At 31.0% G+C, this 17882-nt stretch overlaps 1 protein-coding gene across 2 annotated transcripts in view; it reads left to right on the top strand.

The window, feature by feature from the left end:
- Cont (Contactin) overlaps positions 1–17882 on the top strand; it is a 73333-nt gene that overhangs the window by 8216 nt on the left and 47235 nt on the right. For both annotated transcript variants that reach the window (XM_016056955.4, XM_016056956.5), the window contains exons 4-5: positions 3802–3933; positions 16374–16495. In XM_016056955.4, the coding sequence (XP_015912441.2) occupies positions 3802–3933; positions 16374–16495 (254 nt within the window). The remainder of the gene's footprint in view (positions 1–3801; positions 3934–16373; positions 16496–17882) is intronic.

The raw sequence follows: 17882 nt of genomic DNA on the forward strand, positions 1-17882 counted from the left end.
ATTATTTTTATTATTTTTTTCCTTAGCATTATTAAATTCTCGACTTTTATTACCTTCTGAAAAGATGACAATAATAAATTTTACACTATTATAGTCTTCACAATCTACAAATAAAGGATTTAAGAAGGGTTTTGAAGTGAAGAATGAGTCTCATTAAAGTTTTCTTTGGAATGCTCATTTATCAGAAATCATTAAAATCTTTCAACCTCTTCTATTTGAAAATATAGTTAGCCATAAATTAGTAAATTGTTTGTTATGATTAAATAGTAAGATGATCAAATTGATCAGAATAGACTGTTTCTTAAATTTTATTATTATCAAATAAAAAAAAAGTAGCTTTCTTTGTAAAAATGTGTATAGATTATTTAGGAACTGATCTGTACTCATTTTTAGGGATTATTTTTCATTGCCAACCATATTTGGTGCCAAGTTTGTATTAAATTAAAATTTTATCTGTAAAAACAGACATTATTTAACACCTAATTGCAGTTCATAAAACAAAAATACTACAGATCTATATCAAATTTTTACCCCTAGGCAGCAGTTTTGTCACCCATTTGTACCCATCTTTTGGTAAATTTTACACAACAAACATTTTTTTTGTTGAACATTCTAAAAATAAAAGATATTTCAGAACTATATTGAATCCTTACTCCCGACAATAGTTTTGTTACCATCATGGGACTAGCATTAAAAAATGCACAAAGCAGTATAATGTAAAGTTGGGGTTAAAAAAATGTGTTTTTTGAAATTTGACATTTTCAAGATGAACTACTAGAAAAAATCTGTAATCTGTACATATTTTTTTTTTTTTTGCTTTTAAATACAATTTCAACAATATACCTTTAATTACTTACTGTTTGCAAATTGGCTTAATGTTTTACATTCGCAAATATTTTGTAGTTTTTATGCTTTCAAAATCTTGATCAGTTGTAGGTATATCCTCCAATATTTTTTGCTCATCTTCGTTGTTTTTATTGCTATCATCAGGATTTGGCATCATATGAGATATTTAGAAATAATGGAATGAGTATTGCAATCGGTATACCTGTCATCAACTTCGGAAGATCTTCAATCATGCAATTTTATTCCAAAAGGCCAATGATGCTTTTGGACAATGAGAAGCAATTAACTCTGAGAAGCTTTATTAAACCCACTCGCAATACGTTTTAGTCGACTCTGTCCAACCTTGTAGATATCAAAAGCAGAGCTTCCAGAACTTTTATTTGTAATTTAGAATCATCTTGCTGGTTACCGGAATCTAGAAAATGAAATGATTACCTAGCCAGTTGTTTAGTGTAATGTTCTTTAAATAATTGGATAATTCCAAGATTCAAGGATAGAAGCTTGTTGGAAAAAATTCCACTCGCAAATTTTACAATTTAAGCTTCGATACTTCCGATAGTTCTACTCTTCCGAAGTTTTGCCCATCCGACCACCCTTCTGATTTTGTGTCAAGGTGGGAGTCTCCTCTCAGACAAAGGGACTATTAGATAGAATCGAAGAAACATAAGAAGAGCTGCAAATAGCTAATAAATGAGTTTTTTTTTTTAAAGAAAGAAAAATTCAGAAAAATTTATGCAAGCTTTGTAGGATAAAACGATTTTGATGTGTTAGAATAAGGAAGAAGTATGAAACTTCAATGAAATTTTATGAAGACGAAGGTGTATTGAGCGTCAAAACTGTCTGGTGCTTGGTGAAGATAACGAGGACATTCAATATCCTATTGTTCTACCTGATCATTCAATAACTTAACGTTTAATTGAGTATATGCATAAGATACTGAACCATGCTGGTGTACAGATCATTCTAGGACATTGGAGAGAAAAATTTTTGGTCCTCAGAGGACAGAGGATTATCAGGGAAGTGATTTCTAAGCGCATTCCTTTTAAGAGATATTCTGTGAAACAAGCAACAACAGTGTATGCTCCATTACCAGCCGATCGTGCTCAGAGAGTTTCTGCCTTTCAAGCCGGCAGTGCAGATTTTGCAGACCCAGTCTTTCTACAAAGAGATATCAACGCTTGGATCATATTTTTTTGCCTGTGCTGTGCGCCTTGAGTTGGTCACGTCTTAGTTAACTGATGCCTTTATTTGAGCATTGCGAAGATTCATTGCTCGTAGAGGGAGATACAATGTCATCTATGCAGACCAAGGAACAAATTTTTTGGGTACTTCAAGAGCACTGCGAAATTTGGAATGGGAAGCTATTCAAGTTGATCGTACAGTTAAAAAAATTAAGTGTAATTTTAACCCTCCAAGTGCACCTTGGTTAAGTGAATGGTGGGAGCGTCTTATTAGAGTGCTCCAGGATCTTTTGAAGAAGAATATCAGCAATGATAGCCTCAATTAGGAAGGGATGCTTTCAGTGTGTGCTGACTACGAAAGTACCATGAACCAAAGACCTCTAAATTACACACCTGAGGATACTAAAGAACCAAAACTTTTGACCATGCTCATTTTTTATGTGAAGTTGCTCGAACATTACATTGTGACGCAGTTGATTAAGATCTAATTGACAGCAACCGCATACGAAAGAGATTGTGCTATCTTAAAACGGTCCTTGAGAGGTTCCAGAGAGAATATCTATCTGCGTTGTTGAAAAATTTTGAAGATAAACAATGTTCCAAATTAAGGTAGGTGATATAGTTCTTAGGGGATTTGATAATTATAAAAGAATCAAGTGGCCCTTAGTTCGGGTCGAGGAGTTGATCTCGGGCAAAGATGAAAAACGAAGAGTTGCTCATTGGAGTTGGCTGATACTACCCTTATTCGGCCTATTCAAACACGGCATCCTTTAGAAATACGGCACGAAGATTTACCACCCATCACCCACCTTGCTGAGGCCCGTATTTCTGATGTTTCTGGAAACAATACCCTAGAGACTTCTGATGTTAAGTAACCCAAGGTGTTTCCCAAGTGATGCTGCTGCTGTGGCTAGACATTTGACTGTTAAGAAATTTTATTGACTTTACTTTAGAGACTTTAAATTTAAGTGTTACTCTCCAATATTCTGTAAAGGTAGTTTCTCATATCAATTGTTGTAATATCACTTTAAGGTTGTTTTATTTTTCTCGTAAACATTTTCCCCTTTTGGTCTAATTTCATTATTTTATTACGTTTTGTCTTGACTAAAATCAATACAAAAGTTGGGAGTGTTGCGAATTGATCATTATATTTTAATCGTACTCATTATGATTATCTACTCAATAAATAACCAACTGTGTCTGGCAGCAGTATAATATAATTTTTGAAAAAAAAAGATGGTTGTTGTCTGTTGATGATTAAGATTTGAGTTATTAACTTGCATTGTTTTTAACTAATGAATTTCGCCTCCTGTGATATCCTCGTTCGTAAAATGTAACAATCACAACATCAACACCAACATCATTCAATTCTCCCATAATTCTATTTATGTCTCCGTGAAAATTATGTTACAAATGAAGCCAGATTATTCTCAGCTAAATTTGGCAATAGAAAAAATTCCTGAAAAAAGGTTGCAGATGTATAACAAATCTGTTCCATAACTTATTTCTTTTATTTTCTCAAAATTGTTAAAATTCTTTTGTTTTTAACTCATAGGATTTTTTGTTTGGAATGCATGACTTTTTTATTCAATTAAAATGTGAAATTAATTTTTTTATTCAATCTAATGTGAACTTAAGTTATCACATTTAAGAATTATTGCCTTTTAAACCTCCTCAATAACAAGAAACCACACTTTTTAAAATTAAATTTGCAAAATTTTGATATCCTTAGCAAACTTAATTATACTATTTCATTAGCTGATTCCCATTTTAGGTGGTTCACTAGTGGACGAGACGACGGAGATAATGTTTGGATTTGGGATAATGGAGGAAGCTTGTTTAGTGACATAGACTCCTTATTTTTGCCCATGCAAAATGCTTCTTTTCTCCGCTTTGCCGCTTATAAGTAAGTGTATCTTATAATCAAATGAAGGGTTTAATAAAGTTTATGAAGCATTTTGATGATATATGTGTTTATAAGAGATCTTATGCTTGTTATTCTTTTTTGTGTACATATTAATCACTTGAGAATTTGCGTGTATGTACATATATATATATATATATATATATATATATATATATATATATATATATGTGTGTGTGTGGAGTTTAGAGCTGTTGTTACAGTATTATGGTGTAATAACTGCGAAGATTACATCATCATTCTTTATCATGTAATACTGAGAAGAAATCATGTGATACTACTTCCTTGTAATTGAGAGGCGCCAGCCAGTCCTGAAGGGAAACTCCCGAATTTATAATTAACTCTTACTTTATACCATAGAAAAATCTTTTTCTTATTCACATGCATTCCAGAGACCGCTGCGAGAAGGCAGCTCTCACGAGTCATGTCAAATGTTAAACTTATCCTTCTATCCTTTTATTTCTATTAAATTGTTATGTTTGTTAAATTATCGTCATTGTTTATTCCTATGCTGCACTAACTCCCACAAATAATGGGGGCTCGGCCGGGATTTGAATAACGAGCTGTAACTATTTCTGAACTTTGAAATCCCGCAAAGGGGATTTAGCCAAACAACTTCGAAATCCCGAGTAGGGGATATTTTTCAGCCAAATAACTTTTGAAATCCCAAGAAGGGGATATTCACCGAAAATCGAAAAAAAAAACGAAATTCGGCGCTTGCGTAGGAGTTGTAGATTTTGCTCCTGTTTTAATTCCCGAGTAGGGGAATCACCGAAATTCTACGCTCGTGGAGGATCAGGAGAAGTGCAGCAAAAAATCAGCGACTGGAAAAAAAACAGCTGGATCGTTTTTCTCAAACGATAAATAAACAAAGTAGAGCGGAGAAACAATGCTATATATGTGGAGAAATAAATCATTTTGCGCGCGAATGCAAAATAAGATTGGAAAAATATATGATTCCAGAAACGATAAATCAGAGAGAAAAAATACCCCTCCCAGTGATAACTTAAGTAATCAAAGCTTTAGTGTGTAAATTCCTGCAAACCAACTGGAGAAAATAACTTATTTAGGCTGGTCGAACCGCACATTTTTATATATAGAGCCGCACATTATATATATATATATATATATATATATATATATATATATATATATATATATGTATATATATGTATTTATATATATACATATATGTATATATAAATATATAGTGGTGGCCAAAAGTGTGGATATTTTTTGAAAGTTTCATGTTTTTCAACTCTGTGTGCTTGTAGAATATATTCATTTTCACTTAAATACAAACGTTTATATATCAAATTGAAGGTAATTTAATGTAGAATTTAATAACAAAAGCAGAATTAAAATATCTGTTAAGTTATGCTCATTTTAGCAGAACAAACAAATACAAATCGTTTTGAATAAGGACGTGTTTTGTAATAAAAGCGTACTAGCCAATCACAAACACTGCCCTTAGGACCAATCAAATGTCTGTAACTATAGTTTGGTTATTTGGATGGTAAAAGAGTTATTGTTGAGGAAATATTTTGCGGAATGATGCATACTAGTTCAATTAAATAGAGCAGTGGTTCCCAACCCTTTGTGGACCATCGCCCCCCTCTTGGGGTATGCTGATACATATCGCCCCTTTCTCTTTTTGCTCAAAAACACATTCATTGCTCAAAAACAAAATTCATATTTTATAGTAATCAAGAAAAAGTTAAAACGCTAACAACTGAAATTTGAGGGGAAAAAATGAAGAGGGAGAAAGTACATTTTTACCACTTCAATGACTGCCCTGTGCTTGGTGTATTTCAAGTTAAAGCTTGAATGTCAGGTTTTATGCTCGTCAGATTTAAACGCGGGTCTCCTTTGAAGCAAATGTCCAACCTATCTCTTTGCTTTGTGAGCAGCTGGAAGACAGAACTAAATCCTCTCTTCACTAAATATGTTGACCGGAACGAGATGAGAAGCGGCTCAGTTAGTTTCCACAATTGTGGATGAGTCTCCATAAGCTTTACCCAAGCTAACTCGTAACCGTATTTTTAAAGACGACTTAAACATCACAGTTATATTTCAAATCTAAAATCTCAGTCTACAAAGAGGAAGTGAGCTTATCCACAACTTTAAAAGAAAAAGGATCGAAAATCCAATCTGGAATTTCTAATTTCATCAAATCTTTAAATCTTGATTCCATAACTGATCAAGGTGATCAGTAAAAATTAAGATTTTATTTTCAAGAATCTCGATATCTGCCATTGAACACTTTTTAAGAGTTGAAAATTGCATTAGCTCTTTGCAACCATTGTTTGACTTGTAGATATCAAACTTGGCGATGAATGAAGATATGATTCCCTTAGTCTTGATAATGTTCATTTTATTTCCTTGAAGTTTTACGTTGATTTCCTTCATTTTTTGAAAACTATGAGTGAGGTACCCAGTTTCTAACTTGCGTTGCTTCAAACTCTCCCTTAAAACAGGATCAGTGGTGTCGAGAAACTCAGTAACCGAATCCAGCAATTCGAAGAAACGGCTTAGTTTCCTTTTGAAAGTCATCTCACAGCTGTATGTAGGAGCAGGAATTCGAAATCTTCATCATTTTCATGGCTAAGTTCTCGGAACAAACGGTTATTAAGAGAACTAGCTTTTATTTTATTGATGCCAGAAATAACCAATTTTTCGCAGCCATAAGTTGACGATGAATGACATAATGAATGGTGAGATAACTTCTGGTACTTCTTTTTTAAGGTGATCCAGAAACCCAGTATGACAACCAGACATGGTTGGAGCACCATCTGTTACGCAAGCACTTACATTTGTGAGAGAAATTTCTTTTACCTCAAAATAATCTTTGACCAATTTAAAAATCGACGGTCCTTTTGTATCTGTGTTCAAAGTTCTTGTAAACAACATTTCTTCGTTAATCTCCTTACTCTCATTTATGAATCTCACGTAAGCCAAAACAGCTTTGTTATCTATCACAGTTCATCAATCTGCAATGCAAATTCACCTCCTTTCAGAAATTTGATGAGTTTTGATTCAACGTCGGCGGCCATCTCATCAATACGCCTAGAAACAGTATTATTGCTCAGAGAAACAGAGTGACTTATCAAAATTCCACCTGCGATACCAAAACGTATGACGAAAACGATCCTGCACTTGAATTTTTATTTTTAACTATCATAATTCTTTGTGTACACCAGAACCATAGGTTTCATTTATATTTTCAATTTCAATCTCAAATAGCTTTTATTATTAATAATATTAACAATTTTTATCTTTTGAATACTCGTCGCCCCCTGATCGCCCCCTAAGGATTATCGCCCCCTTGAGAAGCTCTATCGCCCCCAGGTTGGGAACCACTGAAATAGAGTATTGTTGTTTTTGAATATGTAAAGTCCTTTTTTTTAATTAAACTAATTTTAAACAATGTCATAAACAAGAAGAACTAATTGGCAATCTACAACAAGAAGCCGAATTGTCATATTGAGAGAAAATGGCCTCTCTTAAGCTGAAATTACAAGACAAGTTGGTGGTTCAGTGACTTGTTCTGGTGTACGAAAGTTCTGTTTACGTTATGAAAAAACGAAATCTGTGGAAAATAAAGCCAAATCAGGCTGAAAAAATACACAAGTGCTACTACCGATAGAAAAATTAAACGGCTATGCCTTCGAGATAGAAAAATTTCATCAGATGCCATTAGATGTGACATGAATGCAGCGGGTATTGCAGTAAGTTCAAGAACAATAAGAAGAAGGTTATCAGGTTTTGGACTACAAGCTAGAATTCCAAGGAAAAAACCATATTTAAGTCACAAGCAAAGCGAAAAACGAGTTAAGTGGGCAAAAGAACACATTAAATGGTCAGAAAATCAATGGAAGCAAGTAATTTGGAGCGATGAGAGTAAAATATCGCTCTTTGGTAGTGATGGTAGAAAATATGTGAGACATAGAGTAGGTGAAGCACTTCATCCTGATTGCATTGAAGCAACTACAAAAAACCCAACAAATGTCATGATTTGGGCATGTATGTCTGCAGATGGTGTGGGCCGAATTCAAGTGATTGATGGCATCCTGAATGCAAAAAAATATGTCGAAACTGTCCTGAAACCAAAATTGATACCTTCCATCAGGGATCTCTTTCCCAACAATGCACCATTTATTTTTCAGCAGGATTCATCTCCATGCCACACAGCAAAAGCATGCAAAGCATGGTTTCAAAATAAAGGCTTAGATATGTTACCATGGCCAGGAAGCAGCCCTGATCTCAATCCAACTGAAAATTTGTGGCGACGTTTGAAAATTCTTGTACGAAAAAAAAACGTTCATCCAATAAATGACAATTTATTGAAGCTATAAATGATTCTTGCCACCATGTGATTATGAAAGATGAACTCCAAACACTCGTTCACTCGATGAAAAGACGCTGTGAAGCTGTCTTAAAAAATAAGGGTTATCCTACAAAGTATTGATTATGCAAGTATCACTTTAAAAAAATACAAATGTAAGATAGATCTTGATATTAGTTGCATAACTTTTTTTGTAATACAGATATTGCAATACTGTATTTATTATTAAATTTTACATTAAATTACCTGCAATTTGATATATAAATGTTTGTATTTAAGTGAAAATTAATATATTTTACAAGCACACAAAGTTGAAAAAACAAAGTTCAAAATGTTGAAGAAAACAAAGAAAAATTGTAGACATATGGAAAGAAAAAAAAGGGGGGGGGAATAATAAGTAAAAAAAATAGCAAACAGTTTAAAAAAAAGAAAAAAAAAGGATTAAATTTTATTTAAAAAACCAAAGAAAAACCGGAAAAAAAAGATATAATCTTTTCACCAGCCCACACGATTATATCCGCAAAACAGAGTGCTTTCTGATATTGTATCAATGAAGCCAAAGCAAAATATATTAATACAATAGTGTGAGGAGCACTCAAAAAATTTTTCATAAAAATTACAACAAATAAAATAGAAAAATAAGTAAAAATAACATGTAAAAACAGAAAATAAAATAAAAAGAAAAAACAGTATAAAAATGGACTATAAAGCGAGTAACGAAATCAGATCAACTTACATGGACGGGAATTTTTCAAGAATGATTTAAAAATGTTTTCGCAGAGAGATTGCCAGATTACAAAATATGAAAACAAAAGCGCAAATTGAGTGTAACAAGAGGGTTTTAAAGTGTCGTTCTTACTGCACTGCTGAAGTGATTTGTTATTCTGTGCATTGATTTGTTAGTTACCAAGAATGGGCCCGAAATGGATGTGCGCAAGGTAATATTATACTGGATAATTTTAAAAATTGACCATAAAAAGTGTTAGAAAATAGATGTTTATTTAAGAAAAAATATAAAATAGAAAAGAGAAACATAAATTGCCTGTTTTGCAAATAATTTTAGCCACGGATTAGCACATGGAAAAATGATATAAATTATCAAAGAAAAAATTTTTTAATAGATAATTTTTACACGGATTTGCCCGAAATGGATTTGCACATGGAAAAATTAACAAAGAAAAAAATTTTTAGTAGATAATTTTAGCCACGGATTTGCCCGAAATGGATTTGCACATGGAAAAATTTTTTAAATTAGTAAAGAAATTTTTAGCAATCAATTTTGCCCACGGATTTGTCCGAAATGGATTTGCACATGGAAAAATTGTATATATTAACAAAGGAAATTATTTAGTAAAGGAATTTTTAATAAATAATTTTAACCACGGATTTACCCGAAATGGACTTGCACATGGCAAAATTATACAAATTAACAAAGAAATTATTTAGTAAATAATTTTGGCAATGGATTTACCCGAGATGGATTTGCACATGGGAAAATTATAAAATTAACAAAAAAAAAAAAAAAAAAATGTTTAGTAAATATATCCACAAAAATATATAAGATTAATTCAATGATTTTATATAAAATTTCATTACTTTAGTTGGATATCCATTGTGTTCAAATTTTGAAAGAGTTTATCGATTTGTTTTTTGGATAAATAAATATTAATACAAATTCTTTTAATTCTGTTCATTTCATTAAAAGTGGTATTTAAATAGATGCTCCTAGATGCATTAGAATTCCAAGTAATTAGTTTATTAATATTAAAATTAAAATCATTTCTTTTATTGTATAAATCAACAAAGCAGATATTTTCAACTTTTATAATACCCAAATCCAAAAAATTGAAATTAATATTATCATCATGATTACGAAGTAAGATTAATTCCTCAGGGTATATATCACTCAATAAAATAGTAAAATCTTGGAAATTAAAGATAATTAAGTCATCAATATATCTAAAAACAAATTTAATTCTAAGAGTATAATTTTTTTCATAATAATGCAAAAATAAGTTAGCTTAGAGAGATGAAAAATTAGATCCTTGTGGTATTCCATTAATTTGAAGAAAAATATCCTTTCCATTGTAAAGATAATTACTAAAAAGACAAAAATTAATCAGAATTTCCCAATAATCAAAATCGCAACAATGGATATTTTTAAAATCATAGTAATAGTTCAAAAGGACATCTTTTAGTTTAGAAAGGGGAATGCTATTGAAAAGATCCTGGAAATCAAAAGTCGCAATAGAATTAATTTTATTATGTTTAATGAAATCTAAAATCGGTTGATTATTAGTGATAATCCAAGAGAAACCTTCTTTAGTAATATTGTTAATAATCTTATTTAAGTAGTTAGAGAAAATGGTGCCAGGTTTAGTTAAATAAGTATTAGACCCACATGTGATAGTTCTAAATTTTACTGGAATTTTATGAAATTTAGGACTGATAATTAAGTAAGGAAATTGTATATTGCTAATTTAAATTTTTAATCTCTTGTAAAAAGCTAAAATTTTTTTAATGACAATGTTATTGAAATTACTAAGTTCAAAATTTTTACTATTTTTTAATTCCGTATTTAAAAGTTCAGCATAGAATTTTTTACAGAATATAGCATAATTATTGTTAGCTTTGTCTATGGGAGTAATTACTTAATTGAGTAGTTGCTTAATTGATTGAACAATATTAGAAAAATTTGTTGAATTGCATCTATTTTTTTATTATATATATATATATATATATATATATATATATATATATATATATATATATATATGTATATATGTATGTTTAACTTTTTTATAGTATTATTTTATTCACTATGTGCATGTTTGTAATATTTATTCATTATCTAAAGTATATTATCTTTCTATAATGGAATTTTCTTTCCAAGAACTTTTTTATTGATTTGATAAAAGGAAACCCATTTATTTATTTATTTTCTAAAGAATGTTGGAAATACAGTACAGAACCCGTTATCCGGAAATCAGAAAACCGGAAAACCAAAAAACCGGAACGAAATTTTTCCGCAATTTTTAAAAAAAATTTTTTTTTTCCTCATGAGATTTTACGATTTTTCTTTCTTTTTTGAAAGATGTACCTTACCATCATTTCAGAAATAATCATTAGTGTATTACCTCATCGTTTTTTCTTATTTTAAAGATTATTTCCAAATATTTTTTTTTTAGTTAGGTTTAACACTAAAAAAACGGCTTTTTGTAGCGATTCAGAAAACCGGAAAAATCAGTTATCCGGAATAGTGATAGTCCCAATCGTTCCGGATAATCGGTTCTCTACTGTACATTTTAAACTACACTAACTTTTCCTAATACTATCCAGTTTCTCATTAATGGTGCTCGACTTAATGACAGTCGCTATTTCAAGACAATATGTTGCTGCCACAGCTTGTAAAATTGTAAAAAAATCTCTATTTAAAGACATGCAACTTCTACTCTTGATGTTTCAAGAAGATATATTATCTAATATGGGAGATGGTTCCTTTAAAATTATTGAAAAACTAGAAGAAGAAGCATGGGCGGATCGTGAATTTGTGGGGCCCTGGGCTGAAACTACTTAGGGGCCCTAATAGCCATTTTGTCAAGAAACTGATTTCTATAGTGATGCAGATAAGTATATAGAAAAAATAGGACAATAAAATAATTTTATTTATTTTTTATTTATTTATTTTCATTTGTGTATACAAATAGCAACTGTACAACATTATTACAAAAGAAATTGGCAGGTTATGTGTAGTTATGTTATATAAAATATAAAGCAACCTTTCTGCATTTTTGTGCTGCAAATTCCTTTATTTGCTCATCACATTGTAAGTCCTTCGTTAAATCACAATTTATGGCAAGAACTGATAAATGATTTAGTCGTTGGTTCGACATTGTAGTCCTATATTTGTTTTCTATATATATCATCCTGGGGAAAGAGCACTCCGCTTCACAGCTAGTGATTGGCAAAGTTAAAAAAATCTTTAAGATAGTATAGCAATTTGGGAAAACATCAACAAGTTTCTTTTTATAAATTAGCATAAAAATTTCACCGGAAGAGGTGTAAGACTCTGGCTTAGACTGAAGTAAATAAGATTTTAACTGAATGCACTCATTCACTAAATGCACTCATTCACTAAATGCTTGTCTACGTCATCTGGATAATAATCAACAATATTACGTACACTTTCCAGACCTATGTTTTCCATATTTTTGTCTTGCAAATCCATTAAAAATTTGAATTTCTTGCCATACATCTCACAGACTTGGCTCCTTTTATTTAAATCCATAATCAGCTTATCCAACGCAACTTTTATCGTGTCTCTTTTAAATTTTCTGCGCCGTATACTGAAAATTTATCTGTAGACTTATCTGAAAATTTTGGAGTAATGCGTCTCTTGTTTATGTCATTGTAGTCTCTTCCCACACTAGTACTTAAATTTTTATCTTTCTCTTTGTATTCCTTTTGCTTCTGATCTGATTGGTGCCTTATGTTGTTCACGCAGTCTTTTAATGACACAATTAACTTGTTGCCTTCACAAAATTTTAACCAGGGCTCTTTATTTTTTTTATTAACTAAATTAAATCTCCCCAAAATTTCTTCTAAAAAATAATCAAAATTGCAGTATCGAGTTTCGCCATTTTATAGAATAAATTTCATGCCTCTTTCCGGAAATCAACTTTTTCATCCTCATTTTCGCTGAAACTTTCGAAAATTTTCCTAATGTCATCATAATTATTTTTCAAAGCTTTGACTGCATCATAGTGACAAGACCATCTGGTCTGGCTTAAGCTTTTTATCTTAAATGTGAGTTTTGTTTCGCTATTTAACAGTTCCCACCTATGAGTCGAAATAGAAAAGAAAATGTATATTTTTTGCACTACTCCAAAAAAGTTCACAATATCGGTTGCAACCTTAACAGATTCTTCATCAACTAGGTTAAGGGAACGCGCAACACACGGCACATAATCCGCGGATTTATATTTTTGTTTTAATAGTGCTTGTACACCATTGTAGTGACCTGCCATATTAGCAGCGTTGTCATAAGATTGTCCCCTACAATTATCCAGTAGTAGTCCATTTGTTTCTAAAAAGTCTTGTAGAATATTAAATAAATGTAAGCCAGTATGACTACTAATTTTAATGAAGGATACACATCTTTCATACACTTATCCCCGAAAACAGTACCGTAATACAATAGCAAGTTGATCATTGTGAGATAGATCTGGGGAGAATCCATCGCAATTGAATAATACTTTGTGTCGTCGTTATTTATTTGAGTAATAATTTGCTTAATTATCTGTCGGCCTATAATCTCAATTATTTCCTCATATACTGTTTTTGATAAGTACGATATTATCGGTTTTGGTCGCAGCTCTCGTTGTTCAATGTGTTCATGAACGAATGGATCGAACTCTGCCAATAGCTCCAGAGCACCCATAAAATTACCATTATGTGGTGAACCAAATACTTCCTCGGAACCTCTAAATGCTAAGCGCCTTATACTTAAAAATTTGACCACTGCAATAACCCGTTTTAGGACATTGTGATAATATCCTGTTTCCTTTCTTAATTGCTTCTGAAGCTGCTTGTCTGAAACAGATCTATTTTCTTTTTGTGTCAACCACACTAACATTGATTTCTTACGTTCATTAGAATTTTCATGATTTTCTAAGTGTTTCTAATCAGAAAATCCCGTTATGCATTGAGAAGGGATTTTAGAAAAAAGTTTGCAAGTCAAACAAAAAACAGTACCAACCCTGGTTGAATAACATAACCAAGATCTTTCCAGTGATTGACCGTTTTTCATTTTCTTAATGAAATATCTATTTGAAGATGTTCTGTTTTGTTCTTTGTATTTCTTTATTGAAGCTGAATATATATTTTTCGGATCTTTATTTTGAAAGTCAGTCATTCCATGTGAGAGGATGTCATTAATAAAATCATTGTTTAGAAATTCTGGCCACAAGCCCACGGTAGCATATTTCTCAAACTCAAACTTAATATTCTCTAAATTTCTTTCCGCCTCGATATTACCGTCCTCTTGCTGAACACCAATATAGTTTTCAGTGGGATCAGAGGGTTGCTTGTAGTCAAGACTTTGCACATTTTCATCACTTGTTTTTTTCCCCTGGTGTTGCGATTTTCTGCTCCCTTCAAATAGATTCTCTTCGGATAAGATCCCTTCCTTTTCCCTTGTTAATAAATTTGTAGCTATTTCATTCTCGTTTTTATATTCTAATTTGAAAAAAGTTTCAATTTTTGCACACTTCTTTATTTCTTTTTCTCGATCTAGCTGTAATTTCCGTTTCTCAGCTCCACTTTTATATTTTCTACCAGACATATTGTAAAATAAGACTTTGATATTTTTCTGAAAATAAACAATGAAGTTGATAATTTTCTGGTTATAAACAGGGAACGAGATAATCAATGTAATATTGTTCTTCACGTCACATTTTAATACTTTGTAATGAGTGCAGTAATTCACAAATTATCATTGAAAATCGATTAGAAAGCTCATTTAGTATTGAAAAAATACATTAAAAACAAAATAAGCATGATTTATAGTTCTTTTTACTTACCAACTAAGAGCAGGAAATCTTTTCTTATGCTGATTATGTACTTTCAATTATAAGGAAAATAAGAGAAAGGTCCAGTCTTTATAATTTTTAAGTTATCATTTATTAGTAAACAAAACAAGTTTGTCACTTTGACGACGTTAACAGAAGTGCGGAAAAAAATTACGCCGGGCGTTAAGCGGAGAGGGGGGAAGTCCCCCGTAATAGACGCGAAAAAATACACTGACCAAAACAAGCGACGGGGAATTTCCCGTTCCGCTCGACAGACGCGCACATGCATGGGTTGATTGATCTCTGGGTTGCCAACCTTATAATAATTTTTTTTTAATATTAGATATTTTTTAATTCAAAATATCACCTATTGTTTTCAGTGGGGACTGGGGCCCTTTGTATCCACGGGGCCCTGGGGTGCAGCCCAAAAAGCCCTTAAGTAGATCCGCCCCTGCGAAGAAGTTATTAAAGCAAGACTACAATTGAAACAATCAATAATTATTTAATTTTTTTTATAAAAATCGAATTTGTTCTTTTAGTATTTTATTTAATTTTATTCATATATATTGTGCAATGCAATATGAAATAAAAATAAAAACATTTTCTATCATTCAGAGTTATCATGAAATAAATTGATAATTCTGCACCTGCAAAAGTGTGAAGGGTTTTTCAAACGTTATTTTTCAACAAAGTCTATTTAAAGGTGATTTTAGTATTTTATTTAATTTTATTCATATATATTGTGCAATGCAATATGAAATAAAAATAAAAACATTTTCTAGCATTCAGAGTTATCATGAAATAAATTGATATTTCTGCACCTGCAAAAGTGTGAAGGGTTTTTCAAACGTTATTTTTCAACAAAGTCTATTTAAAGGTGATTTTTCACGATCTCTTCGAAATCGTTAAACAGAAGCAAGCTGTACTTTTATACAATATTTATTGCTTTAGCCATATAATATTTCAGATATGCAGAAAGGAAAAATGATTTGATATCTTACATCGAGATAAATATTTCTGAAAGTATGTTTGGTTTTCTTTAAAATAAAATAATTAAAATATTTTATTTGTATCCTTGAATGTAATGATTTCTTCAATAAATACTTTAAAAGAGTTGTATTTTTTATTTAAAGATAGGCTTAGGACTAAACTATTTCATTAACTTAAAAATAAAAAAAAACTTTTACAAATATTACAGAATTGAAATAGCATGCTAACTCATGAAAATGTTGAGTTAAGGATTCAGAAAGCTTAATGTGTTATAAAATAGAGTTGTATCTATCTCAATTTTTGCTGACTATTTTTTATGTTTGCTATGTAGTTAATATTTTTGTAAACATTTCTGCTTACAAATCTCGTTTCAATTTAATGTAATATCTTATGCATTCTTATTCAAAATGTAGAATCTAACTTTGAAATCTAGTTAATTTTTCTGCATCTCTGAGATTACTTATAAAATATTAGCTTACAATTATTATATCTTATACTTCTTTTTTATTTTTACATAGTTACTCTGATTTGGCCAATAAATGGGGTCTTCAGAAAGTAGATTCTACTGAATTAATGGCTTACATTTGTGAAATTTGGAAAGAAAATCTGAATCAATTAATAATTACTGAACGAGATATTGGTAAGAAACAGTGAAATATGTAACTTAATTTTATCATGTTTAATAGCTAGTTATTAAATAAATGATTTTGGAAATTGCTAAATTTGTTATAAATTGTCAAATAATTATTGTGGATAGCTTTTTATATCTGTGTCTTCAATAGCACAAAATCTGATCATATTATGTGTCATAAAATGGCACATTAATTAAAGTTTTGGCAATAAGAATAAGTGTAAATTTTTTTTCCTGTTCCTTGTTAAAGATAGTAAAGTACAAAGTCCCATATCCAGGCGTATGAAAACTTTTTAAAATTTTTTTTTCACTTCTGTTAAATATATTAATAATAAAAACTATCATTTCTTTCTTCTTACTGCTTTTCAGATACCTAAATATTTATTCTGCTACAATAAGCATTCTATAAGAGTTGTTGAAAAGATGAAACTAGTTAAAGAGTGAAGATCTTTGGACATTCTCTTGTGAAATTTTTTTAAAAATTAAAATAGCGATAGAATCAAGAATATTTTGCTATCTTGAGTCACAAATAAATCCTCACCTTTTACATTTTTGTTTATCTTTTCTATAAACACATATTAGATATATATAAGAAATGTTTGTCGTGATATGTGCAAAATAGATCAACTTAATTAACGCAAATCTTGAATCACGATACAGTCACCACTCTTTACCTTTTTGCATCATTTCTGTTACTACATATGTGATATAAATAAAAAAAAAAAAAACGTCTGTGAGATAGCAAACATTAGCATAACTATGCATAGTAAAGGGAAAAAGTAATGAAAAGTAAGAAGCATTTTTGGCTAATATTGTTCTTTTCTTTTCTGAGCATGAATATTATCTTATATATCCTCCTTAATATTGACTTGATGCCACAAATTTAAATCTGACTAAAAAATCAAATAATATTAGTAAGAAAAGAACTGTTGAAGCAGAAATGTGATTGTGGTTGCACATACTGAATATGTGCACATTGTGGTAGTGGTTATTTAAAAGGCCTCTTTTCGAATATATAGTTTTAATCATCTTAATCAAACTTTCACAAATAAACTGATGCTTGACAAAACTCTTCTTAGCATTATCCTTTGAAACATGTGAAATACTAGGCCATCACCCCAGGCCCGTCCCCAACGGGGGGTGAGAGGGGTGTCTCACCCCCCCCAGAGATATCATCCAGTCGGCAAATTCAGGTTGAGTCGGCATTTTTTTAAAAAATTGTTATTTTTTACAAGCCAAAATCCCGGATTTGCCGAAATTCTTTCATTGTCGGATATTTCATCGGTGATGAGATTTAAACGGATTTCAATGTTATCTGAATTTCGTTTCGGGATCCTAGACCCGACTCGGCAAATCTTGTTGTGAAATGTGTTTTTAAATTTAGTTTTTTTTCTTC

Source organism: Parasteatoda tepidariorum, chromosome 11, assembly GCF_982258835.1.
Source record: "Parasteatoda tepidariorum strain Cologne lab strain chromosome 11, Ptep-v5.0, whole genome shotgun sequence".
In the NCBI taxonomy this organism is placed as follows: Eukaryota; Metazoa; Arthropoda; class Arachnida; order Araneae; family Theridiidae; genus Parasteatoda; species Parasteatoda tepidariorum.